This window comes from Hypanus sabinus, chromosome 20 (genome assembly GCF_030144855.1).
Source record: "Hypanus sabinus isolate sHypSab1 chromosome 20, sHypSab1.hap1, whole genome shotgun sequence".
In the NCBI taxonomy this organism is placed as follows: Eukaryota; Metazoa; Chordata; class Chondrichthyes; order Myliobatiformes; family Dasyatidae; genus Hypanus; species Hypanus sabinus.
The window spans coordinates 54,840,233-54,862,850 of record NC_082725.1 but is presented as its reverse complement, the minus strand read 5'-3'; the positions used below and the strand labels follow the sequence as shown (position 1 = coordinate 54,862,850).

The following is a 22,618-nucleotide window of genomic DNA, read 5'->3' as shown; positions in this document are numbered from 1 at the left end:
CATTTAAACAATCTCCCATGACAACACTCGCTCCCTCCACAAACATCACAATCACAGTTAAACTTATTTTCCATTTGTGATGGGCACGTTTACCACTAACTTCCGGTCTTTAGGAGGGTCGTAAGTGTTTCACTCTGGTTTAATTACTCTTGTACCATTACGCTGCACTAAGACCCAACCTGAGCAGGTAACCTGCAGTAGGAATAAGAGCCCAAATCCCAATGCTGGCAGTGATTAAATGCCTGCATCAGCACTGATTGCAAGAGAAACATCAATAATCAGGAACACCGAAATATGCCTGGATTCTCTTTCCTGTGGCCTGGTAAAATGGCAGCTCTCCACCAGATTGTCATAGTCACTAACTGAGAAACAAGGCCAGTCCACTCCTCGCAAGAGCTCGCATCTGTGAACACATTTCTCATTCCGGGTTATTCCAGTCCCGTCTGTAATGAATATGCTTTAATTGAAGTGAATCATTGATATATGGACAATGACAGCAAGGGGCTTGGATTAGGGTAGGAAACTTGGCTGAACCTCTGGAATACACACAGCTCCTGTGGAATTATATGCCTCTCTTCTGTTGAATTTTAAAATGGAATCTTTTGCAGTTAACCTGAAATAACAGGAATTCTGACCATTCCCTGGGAATGCAATTCTTGGCTAACCTCTAACTGCTGTCAACTTCGCTGAAGTCAGATGCACCATCATGGGGTGCGAGGTCAAGCCCAGAAGTACTCACTGTTCATAGCTCCCTCCTGTCCCATCTGGCCACCGGCTCATCTAGACTCCCCACATCTTCAAAGCAGTGGCATATAACCTTGTGAGTACTTGCGTGGGTACTGCAGTGGTACTGACTAGACAGGAATCACCTTCCACTACTGTCTCGAGATTGAAACCATATCCATTTCTTCAGAAAGGGCCTCCAATATGAGTGGTGACAGGACTGTTGTCATACAACTCTTGGGCACAGGTCCATCTCCATGTAACATGGGGTACAAGTCTGATAGGGATAGGTCTGTCACTAAAACACTGGATGCAGGTTGATCATTAAGACATAGGGGTCTAGTACAGGTCGATCACCCTATCAAACTGGGGTACAAACTGGTGGGGTCAGGTCACACTGGGGTACAGATCACAGCATAACATGGTCACTGCATAACGTGCAGACAGCTCTGTCACTGGGGTACAGAATTGTTGAGGATGGGTTTATTACTTTAACACTGGGGTACAAGTTTGTCACTGTTTAACACAGGACAGGTCTATCAGTAAACAGTGGCAAACAGTACTGCTGTGGACACACTGTCACTGTCGTCCCGACATCTGCCATCCTGAATGTGCTGGACACACCCAGCATTCAACCTCCCCGGTCTCGTACACAGGTTGGGCACGGGAGAATCATCAGCAGGAAGACAGCACAATGCAAAGGTTCTTGTTGGTTAGTGATTAATGCACAACTGTGCTCATTTATTTAACAGCTTCAACTTACCATGGACAGGTAACACAACTGCTGGCAGACTTGGCACCTCCTCTCTGAAGTTTCAGATGCCAACCACTTCCGTGATTTCTTCTTCATTTCCATCGAAGACAAATGGCTCTCATGGCTACCGTAACGAGCTGAGGAATGCAAACCTGCGTCAAGTAGCTGCTGCCGCTGTTTCGACTCTGTATCCCTGAGTAAACATTGGATTCAACATGGATCAGACCAATTCAGAGTTCACATTGTCATTAGGAAGGCATAACATTTCTTTTCTGCAACCTGGGGGGGTGGGGGGGGGGGGGCAGGGAAGGGGAGAAATCTAATTAGCGACAAAGTGGGCAAACTACATATTGTGGATCCAACAGTTCACAAAAAGGAAAACTCAAAATACAAAGCCTTGCTCTCATTTAACTTTTGTGATTAATTGATTTTCAAGCTCTTGATGCAAGATTCTTGCAGCTGGCTGAAACTTTTATCAAGTCAGGCTTTGGCCACAGTCAGCCTCAGGTTCCAGATGTAAAAAGAAACATGGTGCTAAAGCTCACCAGCCCTGACTATGCTGAACCCTTTTCCTACACTCTCCAGCAACCACCCACTGCCGATCTCCCACTCAGAGCCCTTTGCTCTACAATGTTTGTGCTGACTATCATGTCAAATTAATTCCAACTACCTCTGCATAATCCATACCACGTGCCCCTCTAAATGCCTCTTAAGTACCACTACTATATCTGTTCATACCTCTGCTTTTGGCTGGCTGGCCAAGGCACCATGCACTCTGAGTAAAAACAACTAGCCCCACGCCTTTCTTGTAATTCCCAAATACTAGACAGCCCTTAGCATCTGACATTCCCACCATTGGAAGGAAAAAGACTATGACTTTCATACATTTATAAATTTTCATCAGTACCCTCTCAGCCTCCAATGCTCCAGACAGAACAATCCAAGCTTGTCCAGTCTCTCCTTGTAGCTCATGCCCTCTAATCCAAGCAGCATCCTGGTGAGCCTCTTCTACATCCTCTGATTTGGCTTTTAAGGAATGGCCTGGCCCTCTCAGCTTTCCCCAAAAACTTTTAAACATTTGCAATTCCAGCTTATTATCTCCCTTGCTGATGGACTAATATGGGATCAGTTCCGATCAGGAATGAAGGAGAATATAATTCAGCAGGTGGCTTTCCTGTGAAAAAGCCAGAACCATCTCTGCTTTTTTAAAGACTGTGAGCCTGAAGTATGGCAATAGAGAGCTGGCAAATACACCGTACTCAGATAAGTTGTCAAAGTATCTGCAGTTTTCCTTCTTGGAAATTTCACACAATACAGTAATTGTACTCTAAGGAATTACACATATTAAGACTTTTTATGTAGATTTACAAAATACTACACCATTTCCTATTGTATAAACACGGCCTGCTGCAAGTAAAACTACTCACCAGTAGGGGGACTTACAGCATCAACAGACAGATAAATAAGTTTATAATTATCACTGTACATGCAGACACAAGTTTACAACTGACGGAAAAGCAACAGTTGAAGATAGGAGACACCCCCAGCCCCCAGAAACTCCTGCAGTGATGTCCTGGGACTGAGCTGATTGATGTCCAGCAACCTCAACCATCTTCCTTTATGACGTATAACTCAAGTCACCGGAGTGTTTTCACACTGACGCCCCAATGACTTCAGATATACCTGGACTCCTTGATGGCAGTCAAATACAACCTTAATGTTAAGAGGAAGTCACCTTCACATCACATCCAGAAGACAGCTCATTGGCCTATGTTTGGAGCAAGGTCATTGTGAGGTCTGGAGACTAACAGTCCTTACAAAATCCAAACCAGACATTGGCAAGTAGGTTATGTATGAAATCGAGTTGCTTGGTAATACTGTCAAAAACAACTTCCATCACTTTACTGATAATTAAACGTAGACTGCTTGGGAGTACTTTCTAAGAACAGCATGGAACACTGATGCAGCTGACAGAGCTGATGTCTCACAATCCTGACCCTGGGCACTTTCCTCAGATTCTGCACGTTCTCCCCCGGCCATGTGGCACTTCCCTGGGTTCTCTAGTTTCATTGCAAAGCCACAAATGGCCACTAAAAATTGAGTCAAGTGTACAGCTGAGTGCTACAATCTAGGGAAAGCTGAAGAGAACTTGGGGGAGAATAAAGTGTAACTGGAGTAGGGTTAGCATAGATAAGATTGGGGGCATACCCTGATTGTCGGTCACTTTAAGTTCACGGGACATTTGGGCAAATTTCCAAGGTACTGGAGCTGTAATTAAATGGCTTGGGCAGCTAATTCTGAGCACTGGACTTCAACACTACAGATGGTCTCATAGCCCTCACTACATCCAGTGGCAGATCTGTTTACTCAGTGGAGTGACTTGAATTTGCTGGAGTTTTACCTCTGTAATGTTTGGAATCTCAGAAGTCGAGTTAGATCACTTATTCAACACTTACAGGTACTTCAGTATTCCTTTAGCACTCGTGCTGGGCCTCCTTGTCTTTGGGGATATTTAATAGAGACAATTCCTCCAGATAGACATTTATAGTCCACCAACGTTCAAAACTAGACAGTCATAGAGCACAGAGGCTAGTTCTTCAGCCCAGCTCATCCGTGCCAAACAAGATGTCCATCTAAACTTGCTTTCACATACCTCACACAGCAGGAAGATCATTTCTCTCCATTCACTGCATATCTATCAGCAAACATATTACTACAACCACACTGACTTTTCTTCCCTGAATACAAATGCAATTGAGCTTTACCTCAGTATCTGAAGAGCCCAAGTGAACATGCTTCAACCCAATTGGTCAGCCTTCCAATAATGACACATTGATCTCACATCTCTCAACTTGTAATGTAACTAACCCTGCCGTATAAGCAGTCTCCTTAGAGGTAATACAAATAGTGAAGTGAAGAGCAATCAAAGTTTCACCCCCACCCTAATGTGCTCCTCCTAACCATCAGCTTTAGGGGAAAAACTCAGAAGTTTCTTCCTCATCGGCGAAGATTAGGTCACCCGCCTTTTAAAGGTTCCAGCCGAACACCCAAGATGTACCTGAGTTCTTGCAAAAGTGAAGAGACGTGGCTTAGTGTTGACCCACTCTCCCGTTTTGACTCCGCTGTTGCTATAAGGTAAAGTAGTTTCTCCATCGAGAAAGCATTAGCAATGTATCGTCGTTTCAAGTCCTGTCCAGGCACAACAAAGACAAGTGTTTTAGGTAGAAGAAAAAATAACACAGCTAAACCTAGACACAGAATGCAGTTGTGTGCAGTACAGGGTAGCGTTAACCTTGAACTTGGCAACAGAGGGGAAAGAAGAACTAAGTGTGGGCTCTGATGTTGAAAAATTCAATCTGATAATTTGCTTCATTGAATAATGAATTCATTATTAATCATTATAATATAAATAATGAATAAATCAGAAGCATGAGCACATTTTTCAAGTGTTTACTTTTCAGGTCACCCCTAAAAGATAGTTTCCAATTAAATGGTTAAACGTCAGCGAGACAGGAAACTGAAGAGGCAACTGGTTATCTCCTACTCACACTAACACATCACCCTGTCATTGTCCCACCCAGGGGTTCCCAACCTCAGATCCATGGACATCTCGGTTAATGGCAAGGTTCCACGGCAAAAAAAAAGGTTAGGAACCCCTGGTCCCACCAAACTAGGACCAGATATCCCCAATGGGTCAAGACTTCTCCCCTGCCAAGGCAGGGCTGTACCTACCCAACCCTTCACCAGAGCTAGGGCCAATACTACAAACCCGGTCAGAGTCATCCTCTCCTACTCCCACCTGACTCTTAACCCTAAATCCCTGCCTGCAACAAGACTAGAGGTGTTCCCCCCTTCCCTGGCCTTCTCAGGTGTCAGTCACTCTCCCCACACCATTCCTCATGCACCATCAGCAGGTTATTTTACATGGGACAACTAGGTTACAGGAAATTGAGCTCATTACCTTAGCAGCTTCATAGCCTGTTTTTAACCAGTGCATCGTTGCGAAATGCACAGCTTCGGAAACACTGTATCCACAGCACACTTTAGAGACAAAGGAGCCTGGAGAGCACACAACAAACTGGCCACTCTGCTGCACGGTCCGGCACACTTTGATTCCCTCTCTACACAGGACCTCTGGAGAAATCTAACAAAGCAAACATTAGATAGTTAGAATCCGACGCAGCATTCTAAAGCGGGGAGTTAGTCAGTAGGTCGTTTGTCCCACTACAAAGAAATCACCATCATTATGTGCCACGTTATATGATGTGGGCGATCATGATCCTGGCTAATTTTTCTACAAAAGTAGTTTGCTTTTGCCTTCTTCTGGGCAGTATCTTTACAAGATAGGTGACCCCATCCATTATCAATACTCTTCAGAGATTGAATGCCTGGCGTCAGTAGTCGCATAACCAGGACTTGTGATATATATCAACTGCTCATAGGACCAGTCACCACCTTCTCACATGACTCTGATCGGGGGACTAAGCAGGTGCTACACCTTGCCCAAGGGTGAGTTGCAGGCTGGCGGAGAGAAGAAGAGCTTTGCTCCTCCTTTAGAAGAGACGCATCTCCACCTTGTCACAGGGAAGTACTCACACTGCTCAACACAAAGTCACACAATCACATCTGTTTTAAACAGAGTCACTCACCCATCAGCCAACAGGGATCAAACAAACACATGTGCTTGTGTCGAGACAGAAACGTGTGTGACTATAACACTGGATTAAACTGCATCTACAGACATACAAATTCAGGACACAAACAGCTATCAGACACTGGAATGTGTTTCGGTAATGTATTATGGAGGGTGAGCAAAATGCACAATTCATATCCTTAAAATCCTGTGCACTGACTTCGATGCGTAGTTGTCACTATATAATCACCAATGAGATAGTTCATCTGTGAAGGATGGAGGAAGGAATGACCAACTTTAAGATTTTTTAAAACAGTTAATTTTTAATTTGTTTCCTCAGCAGTAAGACAGTCTATAAATGATGATAAATACTGATGCAGTATGTTGGCTATTTATTCCTCTCCACAGATGTTGCCTGACCTACTGAGTTCCTCTGGCATTTTCTGCATGTTGCTCTAGATTTCAGAATCATGTGAATCTCCCTAATGTACTCCCTCAGCACTGTACTGAATTTTCAGCCGGTATCAAACCTGGGGATCTTGAATCCAGCCTTTTGATTTGCTGATCTAACAGGGACACTAGCTCTTGTACAGATATTTTATCCAGTGGTTTGAAGCAGTGAAAAAGGACCAAATCTGGTGCATATTCTAAGTAGTGTCACATTTCTTGACCAGGTGATACTATACATACGCCATAAATCATCAACACCTATGATTCTGGAAACTTGTAACTTTTCTACTTCCATAAACTTTATTTTGCTGAAACTAGATTGATTTCCAAGCCAGACACTGAACTACTGGACCTATGAATACTTGCAGGTCTACTTGACCCAAGGACAAATGATATCGCTGCTATATTATAGTGGACTTTTCCATAAGCTTGGTTACATTTCCCTATTTAAAGGCCAACCAGAAAGATTTAAATGTGACCCCCTTCCTCTGAGAGAGGCTGGCAAATCATTTGGGATCAGTGCAATCACCATTGCTTCAGAAATGTACGAACATAACTTATCAAATGACATAAAAACACAAAATGCTGGCAGAACTCAGCAGGCCAGACAGCATCTATGGGAGGAGGTAGTGATGATGTTTCGGGCCAAAACCCTTCACCAGGAGTGAAGTAACATGGGATGGTGGAGAGGGGATAAGAAGTGGGGGCAGGGATGAAGTAGAGAGCTGGGAAGTGATAGGGTGGTGGGAAATGGGCTAGGGGGAAGGGGGAGAATTATGGGAAATAAAAGAGAAAGAAAGGTAGGGCTGGGGGGAGAGAACCAGACTAAAATAATATAGGGATGGGGGTAAGGGGGGGCAGGGGTATCAATGGAGGTCTGTGAGTTGAATGTTCATGCCGGCAGGTAGGAGGCTACCTAGGCGGGAGATAAGGTATTGCTCCATCGACCTGCGTGTGGCCCCATCTTGACGGTAGAGGAGGCCATGGACAGACATATCAGAGTGGGAGTGCTCTGTGGAATTGAAGTGTGTGGACACAGGCCACTGCTGGAGGACAAGAGCGCTGGTGTTCGGCAAAACGGTCTCCCAGTCTGCAGCTGGTCTCCCCATGTATAAATGGCCACATCGGGAACACTGGATACAGTATATCACCCCAGTTGACTCGCAGGTGAACTGCAGGTGAACTGCTGCCTCACCTGAAAGGACTGTCAGGGGCCTGGGATGGTGGTGAGGGAAGAAGTGTGGGGGCAGGTGTAGCACATCTTCCGTTTGCAGGGATGAGTGCCCGGAGGGAGGTCGGTGGGGTGGGGTGGGGTGGGGGGGGGGTGGTGAATGGACAAGGGAGTCGCGTAAGGAGCGATCCCTGCGGAAACCCGAGAGTGGGGGTGGTGGGGAGGGGAAGATGTGGCTGGTGGTGGGATCCCGTAGGAGGTGGCGAAAGTTACGGAGGATTATGCGTTGGATCTGTAGGCTGGTAGGGTGATAGGTGAGGACCAGGGGGACTCTATCCCTGGTGGGCTGGCAGGGGGATGGGTGAGGGCAGAGGTGCGTGAAATACGGGAGACGCGATGGAGGGCAGAGTTGATAGTGGACGAAGGGAAGCCCCTTTCTTTAAAAAAGGAAGACACCTCTTTTGTCCTAGAATGAAAGGGCTCATCCTGAGAGCAGATGTGGTGGAGGTGGAGGAATTGAGAGAAAGGGATAGCATTTTTGCAGGAGACAGGGTGGGAGGAGGAATAGTCTAGGTAGCTGTGGGAGTCTGTAGGTTTGTATTAGACGTCGGTGGATAGGCTGTCTCCAGAGATAGAAACAGAGAGATCTAGAAAGGGGAGGGAGGTGTTGGAAATAGACCAGGTGAATTTGAGGGTGGGGTGAAAGTTGGAGGCGAAGTTAATAAAGTCGATGAGCTCAGCATGTGTGCAGGAAGCAGCACCAATGCAGTCGTCGATATAACGTAAGAAAAGAGGAGGACAGATACCGGTGTAGGCTTGGAACATGGATAACATCACTACCATCCTAGGCCCAGACAGTCCTTTCAGGTGAGGCACCACTCCACTTGCGAGTCAACTGGGGTGATATACTGTATCCGGTGCTCCCGTTGTGGCCATTTATACACTGGGGAGACCCGCCGCAGACTGGGCGACGGTTTCGCCAAACACCGGCGCTCAGTCCTCCAGCAGTGGCGGGATCTCCCTGTGGCCACACACTTCAATTCCACAGACCACTCTGACGTGTCTGTCCATGACCTCCTCTACCGTCAAGATGAGGCCACACGCAGGTCAATGGAGCAATACCTTATTTAGCCTCGGTAGCCTCCTACCTGCCGGCATGAACATTCAACTCACAGACCTCCGTTGATACCCCGGCACCCCGCCTTACCCCATCCCTATCTATTATTTCAGTCTGGTTCTCTTTCTCTTTTCCCCCCCTCACTATAATCTCCCCCCAGCCTTACCTTTCTTTCTCTTTTATTTCCCATAATTCTCCACCTTCCCCCCAGCCCATTTCCCTCCAGCCTATCACTTCCCAGCTCTCTACTTCATCCCTCCCCCCACTTCTTATACCCCCTCGACCATCCCATGTTACTTCACTCCTGATGAAGGGTTTCGGCCAAAACGTCGTCACTACCTCCTCCCATAGACGCTGTCTGGCCTGCTGAGTTCTGCCAGCATTTTGTGTTTTTATTGATTTCCAGCATCTGCAGCTTCACTCGTGTTGCCTTATCAAATGACATCCTACAATACTTTTTTTTATTAAACTTTTTTTATTGAATTTTCAAATAATTACAGAAAAGAAAATATATGAAAAAAATATATATACCCTGCCCCCTCCCCCCTAACATTCCTATATAAAAAAGAAAGAAAGAAAAAAAAAGAAAAAAAGAAAGAAAGAAAGAGTGCCTGGATATCGGAAGATCCCCACATGCTCCATGGAGTTCGTAATAACTTTAGTATGTATATTTATTTCTTTCCCCAAATAATTTATAAAAATTGCATTGGCAGTAGCCAAAAAGGCTATTGCAGTTACTTGGAAATCGGATACATACTTAAGTATAGATAGTTGGAAGAACGAGATTTATGGCTGTATTCCACTTGAAAAAATTACTTACAATTTAAGAGATAAACATTTTTGAAAATTTGGCGCCCTTATTTACAAAAGACAGGATTAAATATATAGGTGCTCCGAAGATGACGTCCTACTATACTGAGGATTGTTCAAGATGGTTCTTAAGATCTAAAGACCTATACTATACAATACTGAGGATTGTTCAAGATGGTTCTTAAGATCTAAAGAACTGCTTTGGAGCTGGACTAAGTCACCAGCATTCTGATATATAGAAAATGCTGCATTTATAACTCCACCTAAATTATTGTCCATCCTTCCAGCACAAGGACTCCCAGCTCAGTTTGCAAAAGGCACGAGATTAATGGGGCAAATTCTGATGACACAAACAGCAGATAACAAAATGAAAAATAGCCTGTACTCTTGCATGAAGAGAGATCACAGAAATGATCAGATGATGCCAAAATGCCCTTTGGCCATGAATTGCTTTATAATTGCTCCTACATGGGCAAATATGTCGGCCAATTAGCCCAAGCCAAAAATCAGAAATTGATAAAAAGATAATTTGCAAAGCAATTCACTGCACGGGCCTTGGTGGATGGATTAATGTGCTTAAAGAAACCAAATGATTGCCCAGATTTTCCTTAAACAGTATCATGGAATCTTTTCCAACAGGAAATCTGTCCAATATCATAGAATTTGTCCAACAGGGAGAGGAAGATTAAGCTTAAATGTCTCAACTGAAAGACTCATCTCACAATGAGATGAATCTTCCTCAGCAAAAATTAACAAAGATATAGGAATAACTATGCACCAGAATCCTTCCACCACAATGTGTTAAAGGAAACAGAAATAACACAAAGTGCTGGAATGCTCAGCAAACCAAGCAGCATCTGTTGAGATAAGCAGAGGTAATGCTTAGAGAATGTGACTCCATCAGAAGTGCTGGTCAAAATCATTCTGATGAAGGAATATTGAATTGAAAAGTTCAGGTTTGCTCCCTGACTGCGATGCTGCACCAATGTTGCTGGTAATTAGCTGAGCATTTCAGAATTCCAACATCTACATTTTTCAAATATAAAGCAAGCAGCTGATTTAGCCTTATTGATGTGGACAGTGTGGACAGCAATTCCTAAACAAATGAATCCTGACGAATGGTCTTGGCCTGAAACACCAACTGTTTATTCCCCTCCATAGATGCTGCCTGACCTGCCGAGTTCCTCCAGCACTGTGTCTGTGGTGATCAATATGGAGAGCAAAGCAGGATTGAGAGTTAAAAAGATATGAACATTCTTATTTATCCGGGGAGATGGAGGAAGCAACCCTGATGGAGATCAGGGTTCAAGAGATAACATAGGAAAGAGATACAATGCAAATTCAGTGGGTTAATTATATACTTCAGATTCTAATCTTTGCTCCAACCACACTGAATTCTACTAATCACAATTTCTCAGAACACACACCATCTCTGCTGTTAAACAAACAGCAAATTCTCAGACACTACTTCTGAATTGCAATCTTAACTGCACAGGAGGAAAAGCATTTATCGCCTCTATACCCAAGCACCTTATTTTAAATTGTTACTTTAATTGCTCAATTCCGCTGCCAGCCAAGGCAACTTGGCTCCTCGGTCATCGTCAGGAGGGACACACTAATGTAGTGAATAGCACCAATGCCTCACAGCTCCTGCAACCCTGATTCAAGCTGGTGCTGTCTGCGTGAAGTACGCATATTGCTCTGCAACCACGTTTTCCACAGCACAATCCCACATTGCGGAGACGTGCAGTTGACAGGCTAACGGGCTGCTGTAATTGCTGCCTACTACATGTGGAGTTGAGGGGGTGGAGAGTGGGGAGATGGGGGAGGAACAAAACAGAGGTTGCTGTAACATCAGTGGGTACTTGATGCACTGTGCAAGACACAGCGGACCAAGGTGCACGTTTCTGTACTGTATCACCATCTTGATGTATCAATCAATGTCCAGGTATTAGCAACTGAGGAATATTTTAAAATATCTAATATGCCCTCTCTGATTAGTTCAGAAAAAAATGGGATTCTATCTTTTGGCTGTTTTACTGATTTCATCCTCCACTTCTATTGGCTGCAACTCAACTGGAGCCAACCAGACATTGCACATTCCTTTTGTCCAGAGAGAGACTAAAAGTCATTTCAATCTCCTCCCTTCTCCTTGCCATTAAAGTACAGTGTAACAATAACCTGGATCTGAGCTCGACCTTCCTGCCTGTATTAGGTAAAATAGTTGCAGTTGCTCACCACAAATACACAAATAGATCTTCTCTTACCATTATATTACTTTCAAGCATGTCAAGCCCTGATGTGCCATTAGCCTGTAGCAGGGTGTGCACCACTTCATCAAGTTTGGTCTTCTCCTCAGCAGGAATACAATACCTGAGAAAAGGAAGATAGCTGAAAATACCCTGGTCCAAAACTTGCAGACACCAGGACACAAATGCACAAGTGCTCTATGGTCTTACCTGGCTGCAGTTTGTGATGGTGCACAGATCACAGTTTCTCTCCCCCCCCCCCCCCCCCCCACCACCCCCACACACAGCTCCACTGATTCTATTAAAACATGTGGAAAGTTTACAGAAACACTAAGCAACAACAAATAGCCCAGAATCTCCCAAAGCGTCTCGACTTGAAGAATCATGACAATTTTGTCCTCATTTTATCACCAACCCCGTCACCCCAACACACACAGTTTTTTTTTTCAAAGTGAAAGAATGTTTCTGATTCTTTCAGCCTATTCTATTAAGTGGCTATTTTATAAGAGCACAGAAACATGCAAAGAGAAAATTCTTCAAAAGACTTCACCTTCCACAGGAAAATACTCACCATTCTTTCCCTAATTTAAAAATTATCTTAATCTTAAAAAAAAGCACCTCTTTAGGAAAACTCTAGACCACATTTACAAAGCTCGACACCACCTTCAAGATGAGGTACAAGAAAATTTTTCTTTGCTTAATTTCAACCTGAAGTCAGTCTTCCCTATTCATGCATCAGGGAGTGCAGCTGAAGAATTTCCATTTTTGCTAAAAATTGATTACAGTCACACAGACCACAAGCTTCCCACATTCAAGCCCTGAACCGTGCAATGTTATTTAAAGGAAGTGATGATGTGTCACACTCCAGAATAAAAAAAGTTGTTGGTTGGTGCAAGGTGGGGGTTGGGGTTGTGAGGAGGAAGGAAATGATAAAACAAAGTCAAGTATAACCATATTTTGGCAAGAGCAGCTTCCAATTCAGCTGCAGCTTTCTTCTGCCCCTCACTTCTGTCTTCAAAGAAACTTGCAAACATTAAACAATCTGTTGGAAGAACTCACACGTTGAGTAGCATCTGTGGTGGGGAAAGGAACTGTTGACACTTTGGGTTGAAACTCCATTTCAAAAATGAGGTACGTCAATATACTGATGCAAGATTCTGACCCAAAATTCAATTCCTTTCTTCCCACAGATGCTGTTTGACCTACTGATCTTTTCCAGCTAACGGTTGCTGCAGATTCCACAATCTGCAGTCCCTAAGAACCTCGCTAAAGGTCCATGGAGAAATGTTTGATTGCATGCTAGATTTAAATTTCTGTTCAAATTTTAAAGAAGTGACTTATTGCCAAGTACTAAGAGAGCTCTTACTGCATTTTCTTTTTATTTAAAAATAAATTCATTGCGGTTCAAACAAAAATGCTCACTAGCTTTTCAGTATGTGGTGTAAAATATGACTTTTACTAACGAACACATGAAATCTGCCCTTAATTTTACATATTGAATAGTCAGCTAGTAAAAGAATAACTGTTCTAAATTTTATCAACCAATACACTGAAAAGAGTCATTGCTGCTAAATTAATAGTTTATTACAAATTAATTATGAACTGCAAGGTCTAGCTGACCATGAGAAATGACAAATATTGCCACATCATATGGGATGACATGATGTTTGTCCCTGAAACAGTAAGTGTTTCCTCCACACAGCATATTTTCTACTTTGTTTAGAAGGAATAAGTATTTAAATATTTATACATGCATTTATAATTAAAGAAATACTATTTCAAACTAACATTCCTACAGAACTAATGACAGCTCACAGTCATCCAGAAAAGTTGGACAATGTCAAGCATACTTTTAAACTTCATGGGTCTGCATCTTAGAGTATTGCTCACACCCTATGGGTGTTGGCAATACTCCCTGCACCACACTGTAAAGAAAATAAGCATTTATAGTTGGTGTGTCATCCACCAAATTGAGAGAAAACCAGGTGAAAATTTCTCTATCCCATTATCAGACATGCCTCGGTTGACTAATTACAAAAGCATTGGAAGCGTTCAAGTCATATTGCTCAAAAGCAGCAAATAATCTTCCAGTTATTAATCAACAGGTGGAGTTCACTAAAGCACTATACCCCATCGATTGTTGGGAATTACAGAGCAAACGAAGGCCAAGACCAGTGCTTGCTGAACTCAGTTTAGAAGGTCTACAATTGTATTTAACGGTGAGCTCATACCACTTGGAGATGATCACAGGGTTCAGCTTCTCTGAGAATGGTTTGAGCCAAACATGTGATCAATAATACTTCTATTAAAAAGCTGACTGTTCAGATTCAGCTTTCAATTTGCCGAAACTATTCATGATTTTAATAGCAACTATGGGGGAATCTCAACTTAAATAATTTACTTAAAAATACAATTCATTTTGTTTTTGGCAAGGATTTATAAATATAACTGGGTTTGCAGTTTTGCATCTTGCTAGACTCAAATCCACAAACCTCCACAGCATTGAGCTTTATTGGACCCTTTGATTATGGTGCCAGGTCTGACCAGGAAGCCTCTGTCCACCCACATGCATCCCAAGATGCAATGAACTAAGACAAAATGGTGACAACTCCAATGAGACACAATTGCCAAAAAAAATTTCAAAAAAAGTGCAGGGAAAAAAAAACTGGGAAGGGATTTTTGGGGAGGTAATTTAAACCAATGCAAATTTCATTAGTGTTAGCCATTCTGAATACACTGCCTGTCTGACACAGATATGCTTAGTTCTGTCCATCTGACTAACAGGTCATTTGGTTAAAGCAATTTTAAAGGTCATTTAAGGATATGGACAAAAGGTTTAACTCACTTCTGTGTCAGTGAAGCAGGTCTTCAGTTCAATCTGGTGGAAGAATTAAAAAAAACTATTATCTTAACAATAAAGTACTCGTGACACTAGATGACTGATGAGGACCTGTCACAGAAGCTCCAATTATAGCGAGGATTCAGTCAGAATCCAAATTTTACAACTAACTGGGATTTTTCTTTGAAAAATCCAGTACAAACAGAAAAGATGAATTTATCTCAGAGGGAATCAAGTTTTTAACAAAACAAAAAGACATGCACCATTTGGGACGATGACTTTATTTCCGGAATCAGTTCTATGAATGAAAATGCAAATCATGACTCCGTAAATGGCCCCAAAAAAAAGTTCTATCCTGAACTGGTACCCAAAATTGTGGCACTGAGCAACTCAACCAGGATTAACCTACGTGTGTGTGTTGGGTGACAGAAAAAGGATAGGACACCAATTCACTTTTTTTTAAAAATCCAGAGCCAGAATTTGATCCAAAGTCTTTTTTTTTGACTTTAGGTAGCATTAGCAAATCCTCCTCCCTCCCTGGACAAGTACTTACCAAATGCAATCAGCACCAGTGTGTAAGTAGTCAATATATGGAAGGTGGTTTTGGTCTCGTGACCAGCATGAGGTAGTGAAAACCATGCCAATGTTTAGCCAAGGAATTGTCACTCCTAGACAGAGTAAGAGAAAAGAAAGCAAAAAATGTTAAACATGGTGATTTAAGATTTTCATCCAAAATTCCTGGACGTGAACCAGTAGCTGGTTGATCAAATATATTTTAGCCTGACAAGTTCTGTAAAAGGGCTGAAACATCAAAAATGCAAGGAAGATTCTTTAGGTCACAGAAGCATCTCAGGGCATCCTCCTAAACATGGTAACCATCTCCTGGAATAAGATGGTGAAAGGTAGTTGTGCCCCACTCAGGAAGCAATTCCTAGGAAATTCCCACCCGGCTTCCAAAGGTAATCCAGATTTAGGAAACAACAGCTGCCATGGTCCAACACAATCCAAACTGATAAGCAGTACTCTCTTTTTTTATATAGTACAATTTCCTTTTCAAGGACTGTGATGACTCACTTCAACAAATGCAATGGAAGCTTACATTATGAGTTCCTACACAAAGCAATACGTGTTGACATCAAATCTAAACATCTACTGAGGATTTTTACAGGAATATTCTCTACCCTCATCATCTGCACACTTTTATGAATATTAGCTCTCCTGCCATTATTTAATTACAAAGCAGCAAGCCGCCTTTCCCAATCAAATATCCTGCAGCAAATTCCTTACCTGACAAAGCACCAAAATGTCGCAGGATGGACCCGGAATTATTTGGAAGGACTGTAAGGTTCCATCCATGCCTAACGACAGAAAGGAAAACCTGGTGAATAAAAACCCTCACCAACCATCCCCACAAAAGATTGTGTGGCATGTTAACAACAGACAGATGGGGCTGGATGTGGCCATCCTGTCTTTTCAGCCATTCATACAGAAAGTGTTACCTTGAAAAAGGTTCGGATTTGGCGACTGGGAATCCGCTCCCGTGTGCTTTTGTGTCCACTTTCCCAGAGTGCACTGCGACATGGGAGTCTTTCTGCTCTACTGCCCTCCAATATTCTTGCTGTGGTGAGGAGGAAAAGAAAGGGCAGGTTAATGCACGGCCATTTTCAGAGAGAGCTAAAAGCGTGTTTCAGAACCAGGCCCTGAAGCTGCAAAGTTACGCTCTGCCACGTAGTCAGTCTGTTAACAAATTCTTGTGGCGTACCCCTTTACAGAAAGGGCAAACTTTCCCTACCACACAGGGAGCCATCTGATTAAAAAGGACCAACTTAAGGCAGCTCATCTATGATGCTTGTTGAACCAGCTGCAGAACTCAATTCCTACAAAATCTCATGACCTACATCTCAGCTTGCTGTTGAGCCCAGGAACAATTCTGGCTCTACAGGCACTGTAAACAGGAACAGCAGAGGTCACATCTCAAAAGAACATACTAAGGCCCTGGATCATGATAGAGGAGCAAAGTTCTGTGGAGTGTGACTATTTAGGAACATCACAGGATCAGTCATTCAGCCTATTCTTTTAGCACTGTCCATCTATATGACCCTGCCAATCCTCTCATATCCTCACTGCCTTGCTCACTCCCTTAACATTAATCTCCTGCCACACACACTGGGCAAGCAACACACATCTCTGGTATGAGGGGAAACTCATTCAGACTCAACCCAGGAAGCACCAGAATTAAGGACTGAACTCTGGTTGTTGGGGCTGTGAGGCAGCAGTGCTAACCACTGCATCCTGAAATGATTTAAAGAGCTGACATTTAAGGATATAGGTAAAAGTCTGAACTCACTTCTATGTCAGTGAGGCAAGTGCTCACACACTGCTGCTTGACCCGTCTGCTGGACAGCACCCGGTCGCTGAAAGTTCTGTGGTGGACTTTGCAAGGTTGACAAGGGTGTAAACAACTTTCCCACCGGGTTTAGGTCTTTAACAAACTGAATCATGCATAGCTGTACAGAATGCCACAAACAACCACACTGTCTGCGGCAGCATACTGCAGTCTCGGAAAAACCAAATGCACCGACGGCCAGGAGCCAGCACACCTAAACATTCGGCCTACTTTGAAATCCAAGGCCAACCTATAATTTGCTAAAGACCTAGATGTATTTCATATCTGGCCCATCAGCTCTATCAAACCACAAGTCACCTATCTTTGTCATAAAGCCAAGATTTTAATTTCCTTTACTTCATTATTTCTATGGTTACAACTGATTAACAGCAGGCTGCATCTGAAATTTAATTGCATGATTAATTAACCTACTTTAAAATATCCCCTATTATCATGTGGTTATGAATTTTGCTCGTATATGTACCTGCTCTAGTTTGCTCTCAGTGTCTCAAGGACAACCAACATAAGCTGCCAGGAGTAGAAAATAGAGCATTGGCTGTGCCTAGGCCTGGGCTGCAACAAGGTTACATACCTGCTAGACAGCCCACAGCACACAGAGGCAAGTGATCTCTTGTCCTCTGCATGCTGCACTCCTGCCTCATCTATTTGCAAATGTTATTAAGCAATTCAAACAACCTGAACCGGCGATACACCCCCCAATGTCCACAGTCTGGATCAGCCTCTGCTTGGGAGGTCTGCCTCTGCGCCGTGGTGCCTGAACCTCAACCGGCTGCGCCAAGTCCACCTGGGCTGGTTTGAGTCGGTCCACCGTGAAAACCTCCACTGTCCACCCAATGTGCAGAACGTACATGGACCCCTTGTTGATCACCTTGAACGGCCCCTCGTATGGCCGCTGTAGCGGCGGTGTCTGCCCCTTTGTACAAACACAAACTTACAGTTCTGCAGGTCTTTGGGTACATGGGTCAGGGTCAGTCCGTGCTGTGAAGTCGGCACGGGGGCCAGGTTGCCGAGCCTTTCACATAATCTGTCCAGGACTGCTGCTGGTTCTTCCTCTTGCCTGGGGCTGGTATGAACTCTCCCAGGATGGCCAGGGGTGCGTCGTACACCAACTCGGCCGATGAGGCGTGCAGATCCTCTTTGGATGCTGTGCGAATTCCAAGCAGGACCCAGGGAAGCTCATCCACCCAGTTAGGTCCTCTCAGGCGGGCCATGAGAGCCGACTTCAAGTGACGGTGGAAGCGTTCCAATAGTCCGTTCGACTGTGGGTGGTAGGCAGTAGTGTGGTGTAGCTGGGTTCCCAAAAGGCTGGCCACAGCCGATCACAGGCTGGAGGTGAACTGGGCGCCTCTGTCGGAGGTAATGTGGGTCGGTACCCTGAAGCGTGCTACCCAGGTTGCAATCAGAGCTCGGGCACAGGAATCAGCAGATCTGTCGGTGAGCGGGACCGCGTCTGGCCACCTCGTGAACCGGTCTACCATAGTTAGGAAGTAACGTGCTCCTCGGGACACTGGCAGGGGGCCCACAATATTCACATGAATGTGGTCGAACCTCAGGTGGGTGGGTTCGAACTGCTGCGGCAGGGCTTTAGTGTGCTGCTGCACCTTGGCTGTTTGGCACTGCGCGCACGTTCTGGCCCATTCACTGACCTGCTTGCAAAGTCCGTGCTACGCGAACTTGCTGGAGACCAGCTGGACTGTTGTCCCGATAGATGGGTGCACCAAACCATGTATGGAGTCGAAAACTCGCTTCCGGGACGATGGGGCGAGGTTGGCCGGTAGCCACGTCGCACAGGAGGATTGTCTCACCTGGGCCCACGAGAAAGTCCTGCAGCTGCAAACCCGAAACTGCGGTGCCAGAATCGATGGAAAGTTCGCCAGGGTTCTGGTGAATTCGTTGTCCAACAGCGTGATGGAGTCCAGGCGTGGGGCCGGCAACTTGGCTTCACCCAGGGAGAATGTCTGGAAAGTCTCGGCATGTACTAGTCTTTTCCCTTGCAAGTCAACCAGCAGGCTGTGAGCTCACAAGAAGTCCGCCCCCAGGAGTGGTTGGGCCACGGCGGCCAGTGTGAAGTCCCACTTGAACTGGCTGGCACCAAACTGCAGCTGCACTGTGCGGGTGCCATAGGTCCATTTGTGGCCCTCAGGGTGGGTCCTGGCTTCCTGTTACGGGTGTCACACCCCGTCGGGGGCAAGACGCTGATTTCCGCTCCGGTGTCGACCAAGAAGCGGCATCCCGACTGTCCCAGACGTACAAGAGGCTGTCCTGGTGGTCAGCCGCCATAGTCATTAGCGGCAGCTGGCCCTGGCCCTCGAAGGGCGGGCGACAACGGCGGGCTTCTGTGCCCTACCACTGGTGGTAGAAACACCACTGTTCACTGTCCTCTTCACTCCTGCCTCAGTGTAGTATGCACTCCGTTGCTGGGCCTGGTCTGGTCTGCTGTTGGGCGCGTGACCTGGTAATCTGACCGACGGATGCCACGCTCTCCCTCTTGGCTTTCCACAGCACGTCTGCCCAGGCCGCCACCTTCCAGGGGTCACTGAAATCTGCGTCGGCCAGCAACAGATGTGTGTCCTCGGGCAGTTGCTCTAGGAACGCTTGCTCGAACATGAGGCAGGGCTTGTGTCCGTCAGCCAGGGCCAGCATCTCATTCATCAATGCTGACGGCAGTCTGTCTCCCAAACCGTCCAGGTGAAGCAGGCGGGCACCCTGCTCACGCCGTGAGAGGCCAAAGGTCCCAATGAGCAGCGCTTTGAACGCTTCATATTTACCTTCTTCCGGGGGTGACTGTCTGAAATCCGCAAGCTAGGCAGCCGCCTCCTGGTTAAGGGCGCTCACCACGTGATAGTAACGTATGGAATCAGAGGATATCTACTGAATCTGGAACTGGGCTTCTGCTTGGCTAAACCACACATGTGGTCGCAGCGTCCAGAAAGTCGGCAGTTTTAGCGAAACTGCCTGAAGAGATGAAGAGTCGGTCATCTTTGGTCCAAATCCCGTTTGGACCGTCGGTGTCACCAATGTAGCAATGTGCTACACACAGCGCTGAAATAATGACACACAGTCGGTAAGTCGTTTCGAGATTAGTTTATTCAAACTTCGCGGCGCTGGCATTTAATCCCTAGTGCCCGCCCTCTCCGGGCGGAAATGACGTCAGAGGTGCATTACTAAAGTCTCCCCCCGTGCACTGGCTATTTGTGAGCTGGTTCACCTGCGCAGAAAGTGGGTCGCCACACTGTGGCAATTCATTATTTTGTGTTTTCACTCAATCCCTAAACAGCAACATTACATTTCCAATTGTTCAATTGATTTGGGGGAAAAAAGCTCTGGGGAATTTTGTCAGATGAAACACTTGTCCAGCACTTTCGAACCCCACGATGAAAGTCACAAACTTTAAAAGCCATCAGGTGCTTTGGCAGCTTTTATTTCACTGATGTAAATTATTCTGTTCTTTCCTCTAATTAGAGCCATGCTTCGTGTCATACCTCTAATGTTCAGTATATCCCTGTCTGCTGTCTCAGTCATTTTCTTTACTTACAAATTCACCTGCCTTGGTGTCCAAATGATCCGTCTACTTTTCATTCTCCTGCCCTTTTTATATTGAGCAAATTCTTCTAAAGGTGTTTTTAATATTTCACTCTGATTTCATATTCTTTATTCTATTTTTATATTTTTTTTTACCCACTCTGATTTTTTTTTTAAAGAAAGTTCTTGCAATAATCATTTTTTTTAAATAACACTCTGCTTGAATTCTAATGTTAGACTCTGGTGAAACATCTTCCCTTTGGAGTTTCTATTTCTCAGTATTTTTGAGGTTTTTCAAATCCTTTGTGCCATTGCTCAATCCATTTGGCATTTGATTTTGATTTCACAATTCACCCTGAGGTCACATCTCATCTCTGTTCAACAATAGTTGTTGTTGTTCCTCTCCACGCCTCGTGGTGCTTTGGGCGGCAACCTTGCTGTTTCTTTAGCATTCTGTTTGTTTCTTATGAGGCTGAGTTGCCAGCTCGATGCTCAACCCAGCACGGATGGAAAATGTGCAAGGAGCTAGCGGATTTGAACCCTTGACCACTCGCCTGAAAATCCGGTGCAGATGCCAGTACACCACCTGCCGACTCCTGTTCAACAATGAAATTCTAAATTACTTTCAACTTTTCACAAAATGTCTCATTGATGGATACTAAGTGAGCTGGTTTCATTCCCCAAGATGGCTTGTGTCTTGTTTAACGGCATAGCACAAACCTCCCATGATTATGTTCCAAACTTATTATTTTTTGTTGATTAATATTCTGTTCAATTCAGGAACTATTAGAAAGATTATTATTCTCCAAAAATCAAAAGGAACTACAGATGCTGGGAAATTGAAATGTAGAAAACAGAAAATTCTGGAAAATGCTGCAGCATCTGTAGAGCAAAAACTACTAACTATCACAAGACAGAGCGTCCTCAGAATAAATGACAAGTGTTAACCGTTCCTCTTTTCACAAACCCACCTTCATCAGCCGAGTTTTCTGTTTTGTAACACGTTCCTTTCTTTAAACAATTTCTTACCCGTACCCATATTTTGTTCTCCGAGCCAGGGATTGTCTCCAGCATTTCATTACTCATTTTATCTTCTATCACTAAGGATACATCCCCCATCCCAACCAATATTCAGTACTAGATTCACATCTTACAACGTGCCAAGTCCATGCAACCATCAAACACCCACTTACACCTGTCCAAGCTTATTCTCCACACATTGCCATCAATGTGTGATTCTATCAATGCCAGATTCTATCACTCACCCTCACAGTAGAGAACATTTTGTGGCCAATTAACTCTCAAACCAGCACATTGTTGGGAATTGGGAGGAAGTTTATTACCAGCACATCTTGTCTTGACCTTTTACAATTATTCCCCTGCTTGGATCCGTTATGCTGAAAGACTTCATTAAACGTGAACTCTTCCTAATACAATCTGCTCAACCATGTCACTATTCTGCTCTTTCATCTTCATGTTCCCACAGCAGTTAATAAATTTACTCTTCTCCAAGCCCTCACCTCATCTTTAAATTACTCTTGTTAGCTGCCCATGGATTTTCATTTACTCTTACCAGGTCCATTCTCTGCCCATTGTAATCACCCCTCTTCCCATTCAGCTGCTCTCACTTCAGGTGGCACCGTGTTTTTTTCCTTGTTTCACATATGCCATAAATCACCACTTCCCAAAATCCTGCCCCGCTTCACCTTTCTCAGTCACCATAATCAAATCCAGTAATGCCTCTTAGCCCACTGGCCTAGGAAAAAAATCCTCTGACATACTAAATAAATCTGTTCCCCTTTATGTCATTTATGTTACTGCCACAAAATGTGCTTGAAAAGCTGAAGTCCCCCCACCATTTATCACTGGCTCTGCAATTCTTGAACCTCAATATAGTTTCCTATTCTTCCACTAAATGGCAGCCAATGTCATAGACACACAAA

The 22,618-nt window shown here is 44.4% G+C and overlaps 1 protein-coding gene across 4 annotated transcripts in view; it reads right to left on the bottom strand.

The window, feature by feature from the left end:
• Positions 1-22,618, bottom strand: part of jarid2b (jumonji and AT-rich interaction domain containing 2b) — a 355,488-nt gene that overhangs the window by 10,688 nt on the left and 322,182 nt on the right. For all 4 annotated transcript variants that reach the window (XM_059945528.1, XM_059945529.1, XM_059945530.1 and 1 more), the window contains 7 exons: positions 16,246-16,364; positions 16,034-16,104; positions 15,300-15,414; positions 11,926-12,031; positions 5,439-5,621; positions 4,536-4,666; positions 1,487-1,670 (listed from right to left, as the gene is read on the bottom strand). In XM_059945528.1, coding sequence (XP_059801511.1) covers positions 1,487-1,670; positions 4,536-4,666; positions 5,439-5,621; positions 11,926-12,031; positions 15,300-15,414; positions 16,034-16,104; positions 16,246-16,364 — 909 coding nt within the window. The remainder of the gene's footprint in view (positions 1-1,486; positions 1,671-4,535; positions 4,667-5,438; positions 5,622-11,925; positions 12,032-15,299; positions 15,415-16,033; positions 16,105-16,245; positions 16,365-22,618) is intronic.